This window comes from Ovis aries, chromosome 5, assembly GCF_016772045.2.
Source record: "Ovis aries strain OAR_USU_Benz2616 breed Rambouillet chromosome 5, ARS-UI_Ramb_v3.0, whole genome shotgun sequence".
NCBI classification, from domain to species: Eukaryota; Metazoa; Chordata; class Mammalia; order Artiodactyla; family Bovidae; genus Ovis; species Ovis aries.
In genome coordinates this window covers 4,499,602-4,521,721 of record NC_056058.1, presented here as the reverse complement: position 1 = coordinate 4,521,721, position 22,120 = coordinate 4,499,602, and the positions used below count along the sequence as shown (strand labels likewise).

General features: G+C 56.6%; 1 protein-coding gene across 3 annotated transcripts in view; it reads right to left on the bottom strand.

The window, feature by feature from the left end:
- Window positions 1-22,120, bottom strand: part of ELL (elongation factor for RNA polymerase II) — a 77,301-nt gene that overhangs the window by 24,636 nt on the left and 30,545 nt on the right. For 2 of the 3 annotated variants that reach the window (XM_027969398.3, XM_042249613.1), the window contains exon 2: window positions 4,350-4,397. In XM_027969398.3, the coding sequence (XP_027825199.1) occupies window positions 4,350-4,397 (48 nt within the window). Of the gene's footprint in view, window positions 1-4,349; window positions 4,398-10,069; window positions 10,247-22,120 lie in introns of all 3 variants that reach the window. The other variant, XM_042249612.2, reaches the window with a different exon arrangement.

Genomic DNA, 22,120 nt, shown 5'->3' with positions numbered 1-22,120 from the left:
GAGAGCAAAGGAGAGGGGTACAGTCTAGGTCCCGACACCACATGCTCCTCTCTGGGCGGGGGCGTGGGGGATCTGGGCTGTGATTCTTCAGCCCAGTGAGGACTTATCCATATGGGTATCGGCCCTTTCAAAATCCTTGGGTCGGGGGAGCATAGCCCAGCGCCCAGAGGAGGGTCTGTGCAGCCACTGGGGCCACAAGACAGGGAGGGGAAGGCCTGCGTGGAGCCTGCCACAGCAGTCCTGAAGCCCCAGCCCCTCCCCAGCTCTGGCACCAGAGCACACGGAATCCTCTGGTTAACGGGCTGTTATGACGCTGGTTAATGGCTACCAGTCCCTGGGAACCAGTGAGGGAAACCAGCCCACTGGGCACGAAGGCCCAGGACACCTGGCTTTCTCTGTGATGGCAGAGAGCGTGCCCCGCGTTCTGAAATTTGGCCTCTGCTCCGCAGTCTTCTGGACTGAGCCTTGGCTCCCCTAGGGGCCCCCACGGGGCCGCAGTGGGCCTGGGCAGGGCAGGTTTTGTGCATCTGATGCCAGCCCCGACTTCTGGTATGAGGAGGCCGAGGAAGGTGCCGCAGACTCATGGGTGTGCCTGAGTGCGAAGACGCACGGGCAGCCCTGGCCCTCCAAACAGCCGTGTCCCGCCCGGAGGACCGAGTGGCCGACGTCCAGCCCTGAGGCTCAGGAGGGCGCTGGCTCCACCGTGGGCAGGTCAAGCCCCTTTGAAATTCGTCCCAAGTCAGGCTGGCAGCCCTAACCCCACGTACACGGGGCCTAATGTGTCTGCAGTGCAAGTGGGGGCTTCAGAGAGACGAATGGAGCCCCGAGCAGGCTGTGGGCAGGAAGAAACAGTGGGGGCGCACCTGGAATCCTCTCTTCAGGAGAGAGCAAGACCGAACGGGGCACACAGGAGCCAAGCACCGCTTCGCCAACTCTGACCAGAGGGTTTTCAGGGGACACGCGTTTCATTATCTTTATTTTCAGGGAACCTTCAGCATAAAATATATTTTGGATCAAGTGTTACTACTGCACGGCTGCACGGTCAGGAAGATCCTCTGGAGGAGGATATGGCAACCTACTCCAGGATTCTCGCCCAGGAAATCCCACTGATAGAAAAGCTGCCGGGCTACAGCCCAGGGGGTCCCACGGCGTCAGACGCCAAGTGAGCAACACCTTGGATGGCTGAGGAGGCCTTCCAAGAGCAAAGCAGCCTCTTCTGCCCACTGGACGGCCCACGTCCTCAGCCCCAAACCCAGGTGCTTTCTGAGCACCTCCTTCCTTTCTGAGAGCTGCCCCCGCACTGTGGACAGGGAGGGGGAGCACACTCGGCCCCTGCCCACCACTTCCCAGGCTTCCAGGTCATTCCCGCCTCACAGCAAAGGGGCAGCCCTGGGCTCAAGCGCGGGCCGGCCCTACGGACTCCTGCAGAGCCAGCGCCGGGACTGCAGACAGGCGCTGGTCACAGCGTCTGACCAGGGCCGTCAACGCTCGTTCCAGAAACCACCTTTGGGCCCCGCTGCAGCACACAGGAAGGCCTCACATGGCCCTGGACCCCAACCCCTCCCTCTCTGTCCTCATCAGCTGAGGAGTTCGGGGTGGGGGCCTGGCCCACGAGGGGGTTTGCTCTTCCCCTCGAGAAGCTGTTGCTTCACCAGCTGTCAGGGAGTGAGAGCTCAAGTGACCCCTGATGGCAGAGGGGCCCAGGGCAGCCTCCCCAGCGTCTGAGAGAGAGCAGAGAACACACACACACGCACGGACACGGCCCACGAAACAAAGGTGAGTGCTTTGCTCCGCAGCACGCCGATGCTGGGCATGCCACAGGGTGCCATGCGGTCACCCCCAGGAAGCGGCCAGCACCAGGGCCTAGCCACACACCACCACGGCCAGGCCTCGCAGCACTCCCGGCACGGGTGGGGCAGAAGCCAGGCCGGCCCTGACTCCCACCCTGGGAGCTAGGGGACACGAGGCCCTACGCCAGCTGGGCTGCATTCACACCGCGGGGGACCAGGGCCAGGACCCGAGCGAGCGTGTTCTGGACCGCAGAGGGGCTCTGCTCCTCCTTGGGCCATGGTTTACTTTGTTGGCTGTGCAGGGCCTCACAGGCCCAGCTGTGGCACCTGGGATCTCTGCTGCGGCAGGCAGGGTCTTCACTTGTGACATGCAAACTCTTAGTTGAGGCATGTGGGATTTAGTTCCCCAACCAGGGATGGAAACCAGGCCCCCTGCATTGGGAGCGCTGAGTCTCAGCCACTGGGCCACCAGGAAGCCCCTCCTAAGGCCATGTTAACCTGCGTCCAGCCCTTAGGTGCGAGGCCCCTCTCCTGGGCGGGGAGGCCAACAACCAGAGGGAGACCTGGCCGAGGTCCCTGAGGGAAGGAGCAAAGAAGGTCTCAGTCTTCAGTCCGCCAGCATCATGGGCCTCTGGGAAGCAGGCCCTGCCAGCCTACCCAGGGTCCAGAACATGCAGTCAGCACAGGCACCAGGGGTGCTGACCGAGCTGGGCCAACCCGGCCCGCCCACCTCCTGCCGCTTCCAACCTCGAGGCTGGAGGGTACGACCAGGAGAACAGGGAGCAGAGAGCGAGGGCCTGGCCTCCTCCCCCGCTGCTCCAAGTGACCGCGACAGCATCCGATGTGCACCTGCCCCAGGCCAGGCCTCGCACACCTGGCCGGAAGGAACGGTCACGGTCTATCAAAACCCAGGAGAAGGACAAGGCCCAGAGGTCACCAGGGGCAGACCGAGCGCCTGGTCCTTCACAGTGAACTGGGAAAGAACAGGCCTCCTCCAGTCCTCACACGGTCCCACCCAGGGAAGAGCCTCTTACAGGAGACTCACGGCCTGGCTTGCTGCTAGCTGCAGCACACGGCCTCCACACCCTCAGAACCTTCTAGGAAGTCCACGACACATGAGAATGCCCAGAGGAAAAAAATGTGGGCAAAGCATAATTCTCAGTTCGGAGGCAGGGACCCTTTCTTGAATGGATGTGGCTCTTAAGTTTGGCACAGGGATTCCGGCGACACAGTGTAAAGCCCAGGAGACCCTCCCAGTGCTTCTGCGAGCATCCCAGTGGTGTCTTGCTGACTAGGAAGCATTGCTCATGGATAAAAGAACAGCAATCTGTGCCCTGGCTTCCTCATCTTCCCACAGCTGCTGAGGGCACACTGTGACCACAGGCCACAAGAGGGCGCCATTAGGCCAGTCTGGCAGCAAGCCCAGCGGGCCCTGCCCCTTGGGGAAACATCTCAGGGGATAAAGGAGAAGCAGGTGGCCAGGGCCAAAGAAGGTATGGAAGCCCCAGAGAAGGCACAGGGCAGGGCGTGTGCCCTGGGGCCTTTAAGGGCATCTCACTGACCCTGACTGGTCTTGGTGTGACGGTGTTCCCCTGGCCAGGCCACAGCCTCTAGTGACTGCACGACCAGGTCTGGGCAGGCCTCATACAATCAGTGGAAGGCCTTAGGGAAACTGAGGCTTCCCTGATCAGGAAGAAGCTTGCCCATGAACCTCGGGGCCAGCTTCCTGCTTGCCCCATGGAATTCAGACTCATCAGCCCCACAAGCCTGTGAGTCAACATCTTGCAATAGAGCTCTTGGTATCGCCGTCTGCACTTGCAGACATGTATCTCAGGGCTCCATCTCTCTGGAGCACCCTGCCTGGGGTGAGACCTACAGGTCTCCCTGCTTCTGGAAGAAGCCAGCAGGCTATCAGGTGGAAACTGACTTAGATGTGTGTGGCAACTCTTCAGATTTAAAGGGAAAAAAAAAGACTTGCAATAAAGATTAGGAAAAAAAACCAAAGTGTTCCAAATCATCTTTAGTGGGTGGACTGATATGCGGGTCCTAGGACCTGGGTTGCAAGGATTATGGACAACGCGCCCTTTCTCCCATTCCTCAATTTTTCTGTAAGATGGTCATTTATGATCAAGTATCTTTCATGAAAAACCTGGAGTATTGAGTTTCTATACCTCCCGGTACTAAAAAGCTAAATACCTGTGGTCCTAGGTCCACCGACAGAGAGCAGCGCCCTGCCCTTGGGGGCGGGCACATTTCCAGGTTCACTTGGGCTCGGGGGGCATACTTTCCAATCAGCACAAAGATCAAGTCAGAACATGAGTTTGGCAACGACAGGAAGTGGGAAACTCGGGAACTGCTGGACAGAAGAGCTGCCTTCAGCCCACAGAGGGCCTGCTGATGTGGCCCCAGCCTGGAGACGACCAGAGGCAGACCGTGGCTCGGCAGAGGGCCCTGTCTGGCACAGAGGGGGATGGGGCCAAAACACTGCTCCCAACGGGCTGCTGTGCCCAGCAAGCCACAATTCTAAATAAGTATGATTAAGACCAAAAAAAGACTTACCCCTTGACTTCCCTGAAATCGAATCGAAGGTCTCAGTGAAACAGAATCCTGCAAAAGAGCAAAATGGGAACATGTCAATGACGATATCTGGAACACGTTTATGTATGGCTGAGTCCCTTCACCGTTCACCTGAAATTACCACAACATTATTCATCAGCTAAATAAAAAGTTTAAAGTATGAGGAAAAGAAAAAAGATACCTGGAAATCCAAAGACTCATTTCCCAGTCATACAAGGAGCAGGATAAAGACAGTGTTTTCAGGAGGGGTGAGAGGAATAGACTACGCGTGTTGAAAATGACAGGAAAAGCTACCAGAGCAGGGTTCTGACGCATCGGTAAGAGCTCCTCAGATGGCCCAGCGGCCAGGGTTGAAGGTACACGAGAGGCAACGCGCAGCGCTTCCCCATCCTCCCGCAAACTGGCACCAGCCCAGGCTGTGCCGCCTCAGAGGCGCTCCACGCGGAGCGGAACTGCAGGGGCGAGCAGGGCCCGCCAGGAGGCAGGCTGATGGGGCGATGCCCTCCGCCCCAAGGCCCTGACAGGACCCAGCCCAACGCCGGCCCAGCTCCCACGTCAGAGCTTCAGGGCAGCTTGTCCCTGTGCTTGGGGCGGCGGAATTCCCAAATGTCACAGGAAAAAATTACACCAAAAAACTACTAATTTAAGCTTCAGCTATTCGGAGATCAGCCTTCTGGTGGAATTTTAGAAAGAACACGGATCCAGATGGAGGGTCACACTTCTCTTTCTCATTTACCCCGGGCCCTTGACACTTTCTGGGTAGCATACCTCACCCCACAGGGTGGTGCTGGTTCGTCACGACGACCCCCTCCCCTCCATCCTCAAACCCACAGGGCCCAAATCAGCCTCTGGGCCTGTGGTTCTCCTCAGCTTTCCTCCACGTGGCAGCCTAGATCTTGGGCTCGCCCATCTCCAACAGAGCCCACCTCTCAGGCCTCCGCCCCAGCACCCCCAGGCGTAAGGGGGGCCCCCCACCTGGACCCCAGGTCCAGTCTGCAGTGACTGCCTGTCTGCTCTGCACCCAGAATGTCAGGCCCGCCGTGGGCCCTGGGTGGGCAGAGCAGCTGCACACACGGGGGAGAGCCAAGCAGCGGGCGGGCTGGCCTCTCAGTACCTATGACCTGTCAGACCACTGAGCAGCTGTCCACAGGTGAGGGGGACCGCGCTCAGCCAGCCTGGACCATGGGGGCCACACGCTCACCCTGCTCGGCTTACAGGGGCCTCCCCTTTGGCCAAGAGTCTCCAAGGACTTCACTCACGCACCTGGAGCAGACCTGAGCGGTCACACTCAGCTCCAGCACTCACCTCCCCGGAATCAGACACCCCAGAAGTCAGCCACACTTTTTTTAATTTGAGAAAGACTGAAACATTAAAAAAAAATTTTTTTTAATGTGAGAAAGAATGTAAGGATTTATTTTAGTTTTTGGGCCTTAGCCCCTGACCCGTGCCCCCTACAGTGAGGACCGAGCCCACGCACTGTGCACTGGAAGATGGAGCCATGACCACTGGGCCCCTGGGGAAGCCCCCACCCCACACACATCACGCCTCACTGCCAGGTGGGCAGATACAGCATGTCCTCCAGCCCCTGCAGGTGCAAAGGGCTACTGCGTTGCTGAGACAGGGGCCAGGCTCCCTTCACAGCAAGCTCAAGACCAGATGACCTGCCCCCTAAACCATGGTCAGACTGCTGCCTGGAATGCAGTCCACAGGATTAGAGAGAGGGGCGGCACCAGGGGGGTCCTGTCTAGCTGGGCCCTTGGAGCTGCAACATTTAAGCAGCCTTTGCTGGGAACTAGGTTAAAGACAGAGGCCCAGAAGAAGATCTGCAGGTGGCCAGTAAGCGCGGGAGCAGCTGCGTCTCGTCAGTGAGGTGCAGACTGCGCATGTGCCTACTGGGATAGCCAAGAGAGGAAAGATGACAGCCCGAACCCTCACCCCTCACTGGTGGGAGCATACAGGGTCCGGCAGAGAAGTCCGGCAGGTATTCCAGCACCCATCACCTCGGCTGTGCCAGGCCCTAGCTGCGGCACACAGGGCCTCTGCTGCAGGGCACAGACTAGCTGTGGCGCACGGGCTCAGTATCTGCGACACATGGGCGCAGCTGTTCCACAGCATGTGGAATCCCAGTCCCCTGACCAGGGACTGAACCCACATCCCCTGCACAGAAAGGCAGACTCTTAACCACTGAGCCACCAGGGGAGTCCCGGGGCGGCTTCTTAAAAGGGTTAACACAGTCATCACGTGACCCACCAATTCCAATTCCGAGGGATATACCCGAGAGAAATGAAAACGCAGGAGCGCACAAAAACAGACGCAAGCGTGCGGAGCAGAGACACTCTACTTCCCCGGTGGCTCAGCAGTGGAGACTCCACCTGCCAGGGCAGGAGACACAGGTTCCACCCCTGGGCCGGGAAGACCCCCTGGAGGAGGAAATGGCGACCCACTCCAGCATTCTTGCCTGGGAAACCCCATGGACAGAAAAGCCTGACGGGCTACAGTCCATGAGGCGGCAAAGAGTCAGACAGGACTTAGTGACTAAACAACATTCAAAAAATAGCCAATAACCCAAATGTCCATCAGTTGGCAGAGAAACAAAATACTACCTAGAAATCAAAACGAATGACTCCCCAATGGACAGGACACGGACGAACCTTAAAGCCACCAGCTAAAAGAGAGAAGCCCAATATAGAACGCGATACAATGGATGACCCCACCTATGTAAATTTCCAGAAAAGGCCAAACTAACAGAGCACAACTGTGAGTGCCTGCAAGTGGGGCTGGCGGGAACGTCTCAGGCGGAGTGTTAACACTGACTCTACACCTAAAATGGGCGTAAGTTCTATGGGTTGTAAATGGCCCCTAGGGCACTCCGCAGCCTCCTGTGGGCTTTGAGGAACATAACCTGAGCATACAGAGAATTACTGAATAGGCGTGGGGAGCCCCTGGTCTCTTAACCAGTGTCAGTCGACAGTGATGTAAAGTGAACGGAAGGGAGACGGCAGGACAGGACGTGAGAGGGCAGCCGACAGCACCAGGGCAGAGCTGCCCCCCACCCTTACGGAGTCTCTACCGCCGTCACCTGGCCCCGAAAGCCAAGGGGCAGGCCGCTCTGGCTGGGGAGCAGCAGGTGCAGATTTGCAGCAGACATGGGGCGCCACAGAAGCGAAGGGCTCGCAGAACCTGGTCCCTTACACCCTCAGCCCAGACCCCTCCAGCCAGAACCCAGCCCAGGGCTCACTGCCGCACGCCTCGTCATTCACTCACCCAGGGCACTGCGAGTTATACTGTAGGGAAGCTGGCCAAGGCTAAAAGCTCAAGCTAAAAGGACCGCGATGCCAAGACGGCTGGTCTCCAGTGTGCGTCCCTGGGTCTCCTGACTTTCATCGCAGAACTAGGCTCGAGGACCAGGCCAGGTCAGTCCTGTCAACAACAGAGCAATTCACTCATCCCATCGTGCATACACACACACACACACACACGAGTGACCGCCACACTCAAGTCACCTGCCTACAGCCACTAGCAAAAGGGACCCCACGCAGAAACCTAAATTACACCAGCCCCGTGGCAGGCAGAGGACAGGAGCCCCGTGCGGAGGATCTCAGAACGAGAGGAGGAGTCAGCGCCACTTGGTCACTGACCGAGGCGCATTCTTATTTTCGGCCGTGCCCCATGGCTTATGGGATCCTAGCTCCCTGACCAAAGATGGAACCCACACTTTGGGCAGTGAAAGCATGACATTTTCACTTCACAACGACTCGACCACCAGGGAATTCCCCTGAGGTATGTGCTTGTCTGTCTGTTCGTTGATTGGCTGATCGGCTGCAGCCAGAGGCTTGTGGGATCTCAGTTCTCCAACCAGGGGCTGCGGCTGGGCCCTCAGCAGTGGAAGCATGGAGTTGAAACCATTGGTCCACCAGGGCATTTCCCCTCCCGAGGTGCATTCTAATGGCACTCAGCCCTTGCTGCTCAACAGCAGTCAGAACACACCTGCTGGCACCAGAGGGCCCAGCCTCAGCATCTGGGCTAGCGCCGCTGGCTGTGGCCCTCATCCTCGGTCCTGGGGGCGACAGCCTTCCCCTCCTGTGTGGACCGTTCCACCCGGGGTGCCTGTCAGTGAGCTGCCTGCTCACCACTGCGCTCCCCCAGCCAGGTTTCCAGGAGGCAGCGCTGGCACCGGCCGGGCCGCCTCTCCAAGGGTTGCAGGAGCCTCTGCTTTTGGAGTGCCCTTCGCACCGGCACGTGACCATCCCACCTGTCACAGACTCTCAGGCTTGGGGGCCCAATGACATTTTAATGAAGCAGAACAAAATTAAAACTGTTACAAGAAAAGAAAATGTCCTGAAGAGTTCTAAAATGTACTAAAATTACTTGTGTGTCTTCAGCATCGACCAAAGTGGCCTTTGGCACCTACTGTTTTGCTGTGAAGATGGGGTCTGTTCTAGACCACAGTAAGCTTTCTCCTCTCCTTTCTGAATGTCGATTTATCCGGCTGCACCAGCTCTCCACTGCAGCACTCAGGAGCTTCCATCTTCACTGTGGCATGTGACATGTCTAGTTCCCTGACCAGGGGTTGAACCCAGGCCCCTTGCACTGGAAGCACTGTCTTAGCCAATGGAACACCAGGGAAGTTCCAGGCTTTTATTTTGTCAAACCAAAGTTTACAGATATTTACTGTGAAGCAAATACACTTCATCTGAATGACTCAAAGTGCATCCAGCCCTATTACCTCCAAGAACCTACTGAAAGGAAGCTGGCTGCGTGATAACTTACCAGCTTTCTCCCTTCCCTCTGAGTCACGTTCCAAGTGGGCCAGGTAGGCTAAGGGGAACCTCAAGTGCCATGGGCCCCTCTGCCATATGGGTCGGTCACACTGTCAGAGGGGGCTCCCAGCCCCGGGAACGTGGCCCCATTTCCTCCCTCCGCTGTTACACCAGGCAGGGCAGGACCACCTGGGTTTCTTCCTGCGCCAACCAGCAAGCTGCGGTGGTTGCCAATGGGGACTCTCACATGGGAGGGTGCTGGGTGCCCACTGGGTATGCTCAGGACACACAATCCACCATCACAGGCAGCTGGCCAGTGGGCCAGTGGGGGCAGGAGCGGCTGCAGGTCTGACGCTGGCCGCTCCTGAAGGCTCTGGAAAACCCTGGGCAGAGCAGCCTCAAGGCCCCACGCCAACAACTTCCAAATTCCTACAGGCAGGACCCTGAAAGCCAAAGGCCTAGGATCCCTGAGAAACAGCCCGCCTGCACCTCCCTCGACTTAAGCCTCCACAGCCAGTAAAGGCTTGGACCCCCAGAACCATCCTGAGTGGGGGCACCCTGGGACCAGGGCACATGGCTCCAGGGGCATGGCCTGCGGGTCCCAGGCTGAGAGCTGCATTTTAGGCTTGTTATCGCTAAACTCTACACACCTCAAGGATCAGAAAAGGTCAAAGGATGTGCCCAAACCCACACAGGGCCAGGAGCCAACTCCACCTGTCACCTCCAAGGTTCTCTGCAGGGATGGTACACACACTCGCAGCCTCCTTTTCTCAGAGGAGGACTTGGAAGCTGACCCCAGGAAGACACAGCTGCAGTCACCTCCAACCTTTTATCTGGAGATTTCTGTGTTTAGGTCAGTGATGCACGCCCTCCACTCCGAGGGGCAGGTCTTTCCACCCCAGGGAGGCCATGATGGGACACCCACGCCCAGGAGATACTCACTGGATGGATGGAAGAGCAAACGGACAGAGAGCAGTCCTGCTGAATCTTCTCAGCCTCCTCCCAGGCAGGCACCCATGCCAGGGCCAGACAAGCCGTCCACTGGTGACAGCTAGGGTGCTGGACAGAACACACAAGCGGGCTCTCAAAGTGAACACGGGCAGCACCGGCCAGACCCGCCTGCAAGAAGTGAAAGGGCCAAGGGAGCCTCTTGAGGCTGCTGGGCTCACTGCCTAGAGAAGCCTCTGGACCATGGGCTGGGGAGTCTGATGGAACCAGGAGTGCGGGCAGAGGCCCACGAAGGAGAGATGATGCAGAGAGACTGCTCCTGGCACCAGCACGGGGCCTGAGCTGCTGCAGAGGAAGGCCTCAGGACTCCCCCTGCAGTGGGGGCCCAAGCCTGGGGGGCAGGAGATGCCATCCACAGCCAGCCCAGAGGAGGCTTCCCTGCACCCCAGTCAGCAGCAGAGCTAAACGAGCCCTCATTTAAGGGCTTCTCTCACTCCTCTTACTAAGGAATTTCAAAAGCAAGCTTCCCCAAGATCAGCTGATCCACCGCTAACCAAACTGCCCGTCAGCAGCCAGGACTGTCAGGCTCTAAGAAAAGACAACCAAATCCAGCACATGGACTCTGCAACACTCAGTACCCCAGACCAAAAGCCTTCAGATGGAAGCTGTAGAAAAATGTGCGAAGCATCAGGCAACGCAAACACACCCAGAAGGACAGAGGAGACGGCATTATCAGACAAGGGTTTCACTTAGGGCAACTATCCTAAACTTACAATGCTCGAGAGCTTGAAGGGAAACTTGAACTGATGCAAAGAAGAACAGGAAGCATCAGAGCTCCAGAGCCACACAGAACTCCCTGAGCTGAGAAACACAGTGTCTTGAGGTACTGAGTGGGATTAATATTAGACACTGTGGAAGAAGAGGTCAGTGAATCTGATGACAAGGCAACAGAAATCTATCCAAAATGAATCACACAGGAAAAAATCTATTAGGAAAAGGAACAAAGCCTTGGTCAACTGCTGGACAGTACTAAGAAATCCATTATACATATAACTGGACTCCCAAGGCCATGGTATCCAAAGAAATAATGGCCTCAAACCTCCAAATGTGACAAAGACTATAAACCCACAGATTTTAAAAACTCCAGCAGGAAAAGAAAGCGCCCCATGGCAACACACCTTGCAAATTAGTGCAGCAGCTGACTGAGGCACCACCTTCGGAGAAGCCAAGAGAAGACGCTCTGAGACCACAGCAGACATCTGCAAAGCATGGAGGAAAGAAGAGCACCAGCCCGACACCCCAGACAGTGCAAAGATAAGGCAACAGCAAGGCTGGCTCAAAGGCGGACAGGCTCTGCCTGCAGCACCTCTGCACCATGAGGAAGGTTCTGGAAGCTCTCGAGGAAGAACGGATGGTGACCCCAGATGGGCAGGCAGATCTGCACAGAGGATGACGAAGGCTGGGCTACGGTGAGCATGTATGAACATGAAAGATGTCTTTCTCAGGATGCTTCTGTAAAAGGCACGACAGGTTAAGGTGTAAATAACGGTAACGACGTGCGGGATTGGCACGTGAGCACTGAACAGGTGGCAACCGGGTGCAAGGATGGGGGCGGAGGGGATGGCAGCAGACGGTCCCAGGCCCTGACACCTCTGACCCTTGGCCGGAAGTTAACCAGAGGGTGTGGTCTCCAGGTGCCAGAGCTGACCCTGATGTCCTTGCACCTCAGCCTTGAATATTTGCCTGCTGGACACGCTGAATGCGACACTTCCGGCCTGACTGGATCACTTTCCTGTTCCTGCGCTCAAGGGGTACTGCCCAAGCCTTCAGGCTGAAGGCAGAGCGCACACGGCATGAGGAGGCTCAGCTGAGACACTGAGCTGGATGCAGGCAGCGGGGGGGGCTGAGACCGCGGCTGTGGATGAGAAGGCACGGTGTAGAGCACGGCCGCGGTGCCAGGGGCAGCACTCCCCTGGGCTTGTGCCCCCGAAGGGAAATGCACCACCAGGCTCTTCGGAGGAAGCAGGCAGAGCCCACCTCGGTGGTGTCCTTACACCAGCAGCGGGGGCACCCTCCGGACCTGCCCAGCCTGGCCCCCGGGGCGCATGGGCTCACCAGGCAAACATGGCCCTTTCCTTCCGCGTCAGGGGCTGACAGCGCAGAGTCAGGGACACGCTGCCTGTTCGGGTGCCCCACCACCCTGTCACCTCCCCTGCAGGTCTGTGGACCAAGACTGCTCATTTCCCTGTCTCCCTGTGGGCAGCTTTCGGGTCAGCCCCAGACCAGCAAGCAGGCAGGTAACGTAATTCCCGCGACACCCCAACCCAGGCTCAACACAGCCCATCCCACGCCTCTCACTCTCGGCACCTGCACGGGCTATGCCTCAGGCTGGCAGTGTTACACACGACACGCGGAGTCTCCTCAGACCCTCTGAGGGCTCACACCGCTCACCGCAGGCTCACAGGCCACACACTCCTCCGGGGCCAAGCTGTCCATCGTGGCATCACCTGAGCAGCAAGCACTGGCCCCCACACGGGCCCTGTCAGCACCCCGAGTGGCAGGACACCATTCCCATTAGCAGTGCAGGGGGGATAAAACCACTGGCTTCTCGGGGCCAGTGGCACTCCACGTGCCAAGGTGCGGCTAGGAGCCAGGGCTAGGGCTAAGTTGGGAGGCTTGGCAGGGCTCAGCAGTGGGAAGGCCTCCACAAAGCAGGGCAGGGGGTGTCCACAACCCGAGGTCACATGGCACCCAGGATACCCCGTACGACTTGGATGAAGAAACCCATGTCATAAAGATGTTGATGGATGTAAAAAAATACGGGGTGGGCAGAGGACAGTGCCAGGCAGAGAAACAGATGGGCCCAGGGTGGGGGGCAGGGAGGCGTGAGCACTGGCTTTAGACTCCTCTTGCCTAAGATGGGGCAAGGAGAGGGTGAGGAGGAACTTGATGGCCGAAATCCCCTCCTCTCCCCATGAAGAAGGCTTCGAGGGTGAAGCAACAGGAAGTGGCTTACGAAACCCACCTCCAGGTCTAGCGACCAGTTTGCAGGAAGCGCAGTGCGTAAGGCATCCAGTTACGCTTGTGGGCCTCACTGGGTGACTCTGCCATGTCCAGAGACACATTTGCATGTCAGCACTTGGTTGTGGGGCGCTGCTCCTGGCATCTGACAGAAGACCCTGCCCAGCAGACTGCAGTGCGGCCCCACCACCCAGTCACCCAGCCCCAGACGCCGGTGGAGCCAAGGCCGAGAAGCCCTGAGCCAGCCGGGCGGAAAGCAACGAGGACAGCGATTGGCAGAGCAGAACATGGGAAATTCCACGGGACCAATGAGCTAGCTTCTTCGACAGAAGAGTGCCTCCAGGGAAAGAAGAGCAGAGTGCTGTAAGCCACCAGACTGACGTGGCTGTCCCGAGTGGCTCTGTGTGGACACTACCTGAACCAGTCCCAGCAAGGGTGCTCTCAAGGGAGCTGCACAGAGGCGATGTCTGAAACACACACGTCCGTATCTCTTGATATCACAGTGACTGAGAAAAGCCACGGGCAAGATGAAAAGACACCTGGGCTTATTCTAAAGATGTTCTATCAAAACCAAAGAAACCAAAAATGGGGAGGCGAGGGCACCGGGCAAAGCTGAGAGAAGACAGGTCACAGCTTAGAGGGTGAGACTGAGTCTCAGCCAGGGGGCAGTTGCTCTTCTCAGCCCTGTCGCATCAACCCCAGAACACTCCCAGGTGAAAGGGAGTTTCCGGTAAGACGTGCCTTAGTACAAGTCCCGCCCACCCCTCAGTGGCACACAGAGCAGCCGGGGGCAGGGTCCTGTCTGTGAGCACAGACCAGTGTGTCCTCAGGGAGAAAGGGGGCGAGGCGGAAGGAGTGCTGCACTCAGGGCACAGCTGGACACAGCGGCGGGACGCTCAGGGCTGACTGAGCGTGGGGAGTGGTACCCAACACCGCCCTCCGGGTCCTCCACTGCCCACCGGGGGGTGCTGACCGTGCCCAGGCAGCACCTTCCCTGTGGCCTGAGGCCCTCGTAACTCAGAGGTGCCTGCACAAAGTGATGAAGGTGAAGGCTTCTGCCTCTCCTTGAAGAGTTTGTCTTTCCAATGACAAGAAGCACAAAGAAGTCCCTGAGCTGATTCTTCAGAGCTGGGATGCTCCTTCCCCTGGGCAGCGTGCGGCCAGCAAAGGGGAGGTTAAGTCCTGAGACAAGGCCTAGCTGCTAACCTCCTGGCAACTGCCCACCACCCCACACACCCATTTCCAGTAAAGCCGAGGCGATTGAGAAATGCCTTTCAGGAATCCTTCCTGTGGCTTCCTGGCAGGTTCCAAGGGGATGGCAAGGCCGTGGAGAGTTTAGACTGTGGCGTCGGGGACCAAGACGGGGGCCTTCCTGTGAACCACAGGCAGGAAGAAAGGCCTGGGATGCAGCCCCAGCTCAGTGCAGTCGGTGAGGCCAGCTCAGGGCCAGGCTGGGAAACCTGAGTGGACACACAGATTCTACACTCCTGGCTGAGGGCAGAGAACAAGGGCGCGGCAGGCCAACACCAGGGCTCACAGCAGCTCCTTCCTTTAGCTGGGAGGAGGGCACAACATTCACCACTGAGTGAAGGGACACCGAAGACAAGAAAAAAGGGATTCTGGTCGGGAGCCAGGTGTAAATCAGGACCCATGCTGGTTGCCAGCAAACAAATATTTGTGTCAAAATGTGTGTCACGGAAGAACACAGAAAGCTTAGGGGAAAAAATTTAAGACACCTTAGGGATTAGAGAGACGGATGTAAATCACCTGTTAACCGGCCCTGGCCCTGCCATGCATTTGTTTTGCTCTTCCTGGATGAGCAAATCGACACGGCCAGCACCGGACGGCCCCCCTCCTTTCTGCGGGAATTTCCGCGGGCCCAGCAGACTCTCACTCTCCCCTTACCCGCACCGGCCTCCGATCTGTGTCCTGGCCTGCGGGTGCCCCTTTTCTACATGGTCACATAAATGGGATCACACTGCATTAGTCTTCCTGTGGCTATTGGAACAAGTCACAGCAAGCGTGGTGGTTCACACCAACAGCAGCGCGTTTATTCCCTGGGTGCTGCAGGCTGAGGTGGGGCTGCCGTCAGCGGGGCTGCACTCTGAGCTCTCCAGAGGAGGCACCGTAGTCCCTGACTCGACCAACTCTGACAGCCCCAGGCATCCGTGGCTTCTGGACACACCACTCCAATCCCAGGGTCAATCACCTCCTTTTCTTCTGACTGCTTCAAATCTCTCTCTGCTCTCAAAAGATCACTTGTGATCACATTTAGGGCCCAAGAATCCTAGATAATCCCATCTCTGAACGCTTAACTTAAAAAAAAAATTTTTTTTCCCGGCTTTTTTTGGCGTCTAAGCTTACTCCTTGGAAGAAAAGTTATGACCAACCTAGATAGCATATTCAAAAGCAGAGACATTACTTTGCCAACAAAGGTCCGTCTAGTCAAGGCTATGGTTTTTCCAGGGGTCATGTATGGGTGTGACAGTTGGACTGTGAAGAAGGCTGAGAGCCGAAGAATTGATGCTTTTGAACTGTGGTGTTGGAGAAGACTCTTGAGAGTCCCTTGGACTGCAAGGAGATCCAACCAGTCCATTCTAGAGGAGATCAACCCTGGGATTTCTTTGGAGGGAATGATGCTGAAGCTGAAACTCCAGTACTTTGGCCGCCTCGTGTGAAGAGTTGACTCTTTGGAAAAGACTCTGATGCTGGGAGGGATTGGGGGCAGGAGGAAAAGGGGACGACAGAGGATGAGATGGCTGGATGGCATCACTGACTCGATGGACTCCGAGAGTCCACTGAGTGAACCCGGGGAGATGGTGATGGACAGGGAGGCCTGGTGTGCTGCGATTCATGGGGTCGCAAAGAGTCGGACACGACTGAGCAACTGAACTGAACTGAAACATAGATTTACATGTATCATATCTTTTTCAACTTTTTAAAGCTCTTTAGTGAGTGAATTTGAGCAAACTCAGAGAGAGTGGAGAACAGAGGAGCCTGTGGGCTGCAGTCTGTGGGGTCACAAAGAGTCAGACGCGACTTAACGGCTGAACAACGCAACGAACTGAATGAGTCTTTAGACTCACCAGAGCTTTATGGTTTCCAGAGGCTTCATGTACATGATTTCACGTAATCCCATAGCAACCCTTTTTGTAAAATCCCCTATGCCTATCTGCCCCTCCTCATTCCCTCTCCTCACTGGTAACCACTAGCGTGCTCTCTATAACGGTGAATCAGCTAAAGAATCCTTAACATTTTCTCATCTGCAAAGTACTTTTTTTCATGTAAGACCAAATTCACAGGTTCCAGGGGTTACGACTTGGACATCTACTGGGGGTCCCTATGCAGCTGACTTTACGCTAAAGCCTCTGACTGTGCGGATCACAACAAACTGTGGAAAATTCTTCAAGAGATGGGAATACCAGACCACCTTACCTGCCTCCTCAGAAACCTGTATGCAGGTCAAGAAGCAACGGTGAGGAACGGACATGGAACAATAGACTGGTTCCAAACTGGGAAAGAAGTACATCAAGGCTGTATCATTGTCACCCTGGTTATTTAACTTAAATGCAGAATACATCATGCTGGATGAAGCACAAGCTGGAATCAAGATTGCCAGGAGAAATTATCAGTAACCTCAGATATGCAAATGACACCACCCTTCTGTCAGAGAAGGGAAGAGGAACTAAAGAGCCTCTTCATAAAGATGCAAAAAGAGAACGGAAAAGCTGGCTTAAAACTCAATATTCAAAAAACGAAGATCATGGCATCCGGTCCCTCACTTCACGGCAAACAGATGGGGAAACAATGGAAACAGTGACAGACTTTATTTCCTTGGGCTCCAAAATCACTGCAGATGGTGACTGTAGCCATGAAATTAAAAGACACTTGCTCCTTGGAAGAAAAGCTATGACCAACCTAGATGGTGTTTTAAAAAGCAGAGATGTTACTTTGCCAACAAAGGTCCGTCTAGCCAAGGCTGTGGCTTTTCCAGTGGTCAGATATGGATGTGAGAGCTGGACTATGAAGAAGGCTGAGCGCCAAAGAATTGATGCTTCTGAACTGTGGTGTTGGAGAAGACTCTTGAGAGTCCCTTGGACTGCAAGGAGATCCAACCAGTCCATTCTGAAGGAGATCAGCCCTGAATATTCACTGGAAGGACTGACGCTGAAGCTCCAATACTTTGGCCACCTGATGCGAAGAACTGACTCCCTGCAAAGACCCTGATGCTGGGGAAGAGTAAAGGCAGGAACGGAAGGGGACGACAAAGCATGAGATGACTTGATGGCATCACTGACACAATGGGCACGAGTCTGAGCAAACTCTGGGAGATGGAAAGGACAGGGAAGTCTGGCGTGCCGCAGCCCAGGGAGTGGCACACAGCTGGGCACGACTGAGAGCCTGAGCACGACAGACGCAGCTGACCACGGAACACTCAGCGTGAGCAGCAGGAGACCTGCCCGTGCTGCCGTCACTGGAGCGTCTTTTTACTGCTTAGTATTAACCCACCGTATTATACTACAGTCTGTTCATCCGTTTGTAGACCGAAGGACACTGGGGTCATTTCCACCTTGGGGGACTAGTGAATCTACTGCCAGAAACATTCACACGCAGCCTTCTGTGCAGACGTGCGTTTTCATCTCGCCTGACGAACAGCCAGAAGCACAGGCTGGATCTCAGTGGCAAGTGCATGTTTAACTCCATGAGACCAGCCCCCATCCACGTCAGGACTTCATGTTCTCAGGTTTTCTATCTGAGCCATGCTCCTAGCTGTGAAGTGGTATCCACGGCTTCAACTTGCATTTCCCTAAAGCCTACTGTCGTGAAGCAGGTTCTCATGGACAAATCTGCCATCCGGCATCTTTATAGAGAAGCTATACAAATCTCCAACGCATTTTTAAAAACCAGGGTCAACTTTTCACTACTGCATTTTGAGAGTTCCTCATATGTCCTAGATCCTCGAGCTTTAGCAGATGACTTTTACAAAGACTTTCCTCCCAGTCTGTGGCTTGTCCTTTCGTTCTCTTAACAATGTCCTTCAAAGAGCAACTATAGACTCCGATAAAGTGGCATAACCAGAGAGTAGCCCCCATTTGCTGCACCTGGAGAAGAGCCCACAGGTAGCAATGAAGACCTAGCGCAGCCAGTAACAAATAAGTAAAAATAAACACGCATTTCTAAGTGGCTCTATTGCACCGAGCCCTGTTCCATCCACGGCTGCTGGCAGCACATCCCAGACCTGGCCCCAGGGAAGTGTGGCTGTCGTGAGCCACCAACCCCTGGCACCACGCCGAGCTCTGCAGCCCACGCCTGCGCCAGGCCCTCTTTTCAACACCTCTGCCTCATTACTATCTCATCTTTCCCATCTGCCTTTCCTCAAATAGAAAAATTAAGCCCCACGTCAGTACCTGCTGCACGCCCCCAGCACACGCAGCCTGCAGCACTGGGCCTGGGCTGTGGAGGGTGAGGTCCACACGCTGGGCTTGGTCCCTGGTCCCCACGGCAGTGTAGGCAGCCAAGTGGGTCTCGTCTCCTCTGCCACCCAGGCCCTGTGCGCATGGAGCGAGCTGTGCACGAACAGCACCAAGTGTTGGGGCTTGCAGCCCGCGCCCTGGTTCCACCCCGGGGACCTGAGCCCCTACTCCCAGCAGAGGCCCAGCCCAGAGTGCGTCCCTGGCCTCATCCCACTCTCTCCCTGGGAGCCCCGATGAGGCTAATGGGAGCCCTGGGGAAACGGACAAGTGGGCGGGAAAGTGCACAGGGCGCTCTGCACCGACGTGCTCCTGATGCAATGCACCTCGCCAGGAGCCTATGTGCTGAGTGGGCTTGTTTCTCCTCTTCTTTAAAACCGTACTTGCTTTCTTAACTTTGGGCTATGCTGGGTCTTCCTTGCCGTGAGCGGGCTTTCTCTAGCTGCAGTGAGTGGGGGCTCCTCCCTAGTTGCCGCGTGTGGCCGTCTCACTGAGGTGGCTTCTCTCGGTGTGGAGCAAGGGCTCTAGGTGGGTGGGCTGCAACAGTTGTGGTGCATGGGCTTAGCGCCCCTCGGTCTGCGGAATCTTCCGCACCAGGGATCAAACCCGTGTCCCCTGCATTGGCAGGAGGATTCTCAACCACCAGACCACCAGGGAAGTCCTACTTTTCCTTTTTAATTGCTCACTAAAACTTATCAACAGGCCCTGAGCTTGATACCAAACTTCACTCTGCCCAAGCCTGTCTTTCGCCCACTGGCTGGGGGCACCATGACAAAAGACACACACACACACACCCCCCGCCCCCCGCCCAGACAGCAGTGACTGGGATGGAATCTTCCAGCAGAGGAAGCTGAGGGCCTGACCTAGATGGCCCAGGCCCTCTGGGGGCGCAGCCCAGGATGTGGGCTGCCCGGATGCTCTGCATCTCAGCACAGTGCTCAGCTCAAGTTTCTCCCTTCTCATCTTCTACAAAGCGCCCCAGATCCGTCCCAGGAGATGCAGGCACAAGTCGTAGAAAAATAAAAGCCGTGGCTGAGAACTCAGCCTTCTCTTCCCTGTAGGATGAGACCCGGCGCCCCCAACCCTACAGCCTCCAGCTGGTGCCTAAGCAGGGTCACTGGCTCGCATCCACTTTTGTTTGTTTGTTTGTTTGTTTGTTTTATATGTGTGTGTCTTTATTCTCTGAGTTAAATTTCTTTTCAAAGTCTTTTATTTTTTATTGTTTTTAATTTTTATTTTTACTTTATTTTACTTTACAATACTGTATTGGTTTTGCCATACGTTGACATGAATCCACCACGGGTGTATATGAGTTCCCAAACATGAACCCCTCCTCCCACCTCCCACCCCATATCATCTCTCTGGATCATCCCCGTGCACCAGCCCCAAGCATCCTGTATCCTGCATCAAACATAAACTGGAGATTCGTTTCTTTCATGACAGTATACATCACATCCACTGTTAATGCCCACACACACAAAGCACGCCAGGAGCTGCCGGGTCAGGGACCCGCATGCCCAGCCTAGGAGCTCACTCGGCATCAGTCCCACGAGGTTGCCTTGGACACGCTCCAAGCCCCCGCACCTCTGCGCCCCAGCAGCCTCTGAGCGGCCGCGGGCACCGGCTCCGCCCTGTCCACACGCCCCGCCGCCGCCGCTGTAGCGCTGCACTGTGCTTGGCCGTGTCCCTTTGCGGCCCCATGGCTAGAGCCGGCCAGGCTCCTCTGTTCACATTCATGGAATTTTCCAGGCAAGAATACTGGAGTGCCTTGCCATTTCCTTCTCCAGGAGATCTTTCAGACTCAGGGTTTGAACCCGCGTCTCTTTCATCTCCTGAGCTGGCAGGCGGGTTCTTCCACTGCGCTCCCTGGGAAGCCACCACGTCGCTGGAATAAATCCTAACTGCTCAGGAACAGAGAAGGCCCTACCATGCAGACCCTGCCTTGAACACCCCACCACTCACCAGTTGGGGACCCCAGGAAAGGGGACTGCCTCCGAGCAGAGCCAGCTCTGGACCAGCTGGGCTGTGAAGGCTGCCTCCCCACAAGGTCAGGTCAAAGACGTGGCCTTGGACCACAGCCTGAGACACCCCTCCTGGGGGGTCCAGAGACATCCCAGAGGCATGGAGAAATGGCTGAACAAATCAGCCTCCTCAGAGAGCTGGTAACCTTTCTCTTTCAAGTAGTTCTGATATTTTGAGCCAGAAGACTCCAAAAGTTTCAAAGAGCCATAAAATCTGGGAGAAGGAACTTCCCTGGTGGTCCAGTGGCTAACACTCTGAGCTCCCAATGCAGGGGAGCCCCAGGTTCGGTCCCTGGTCAGGGAACTAGATCCCACGTGTGACCACCAAGAGTTCGCCTGTTGCAACTAAGACCCAGCACACCCAGGCACACACACACACACACTTAATGCGGGAGAAAAGACGGTCCGGGGCTCAGGACCCTCCCACAGGTCCCTCGGCCACCGGTGCGCTTCCGTGGCGTGGAGAGCAGGCACGGACTGGGCGCAGGGCCCAGTCTGGCCAGTCCTCAAATGCGTGGGGCAGGGGGACGATCACGTGGAAGGCAGCCGTGTCTCAGGAAGCTGGCCGGCTGAGCTCAGTCCGCGCTCTTTCTTCTCCCAGCGGAGCACGGGGGGGCTGGGCGCAGAGCCGGGCTGGGGAGCGCCCTCCAGCTCGGGACAGTGCTTGGAGCATCCAGGTGGCAGACTCAGACATGGGTCCCCAGTTATCAGCTGCCTGTCCCAACAAAGTCCTCACCCTCACAGGGTCTGACCCAGAGGAGGCTACCGGAAATTGCTTTGAGGAACAGCTCCTGAGCTGGTTGAGGCTGGCTGTGCCGGATCCATAGGGAGGCCCAGGAGCCAAACACGGCCCGGAGCCCTGCACCCGCAGAGGGTCTCCACGGTGAGGAACTGAGCGGCTGTCAGAGGCTCAGGCTTCATCCCTACCAGGGCCAAGAATGAACTGTTTCCTTCCAATCCTTGCTTGGACTCCAACAGACCCAGGTGTCAGTCTCAGAACAACAGGGTCCTCTATCAGCCAGCAAACAGAACGGACCTTCCTGGAACAACTCTGGACACTCAGGAGTTGCTGGAGCCCAAGGAGGGTGGGGGCCCGGCTGCCCACCCAGCTGTCATCCCAGCCACTGGCTCAGACCCAGCCCTCAAGGGGCTCTCTGCTGCCCCCAGCAGGTGTAAGGACGGCATTCTCGGGCACGTGTGGGCCGACTGGAAAGAGGTGGCCAGGTGGGCTCTGACCGCCCTCCCCCTGCCCTGGGGTTCTGAGAAGCACGCCTGCGGGCCCCTGCTCACCTGGCGGGCTGCCGCTCCATGCACATCAGCTGCCCCCTGGCTCTCATCAGGCAAGGATCAGCCCGTTCTTGGGTTGAGTTGTACCTTGGTGTCCACCCAGGTCTGCCAACTGACTGCTCCCCGGAAACATGACTGGTCCTCAGAGGGAACCGCACGATGAGAAATGTCACCAAACAGCCCGTCCTGCAGAGCTGGCCGGGCAGCAACGCTGGTCTCCTCTGGGGCGGGAGCAGTGCATGCTC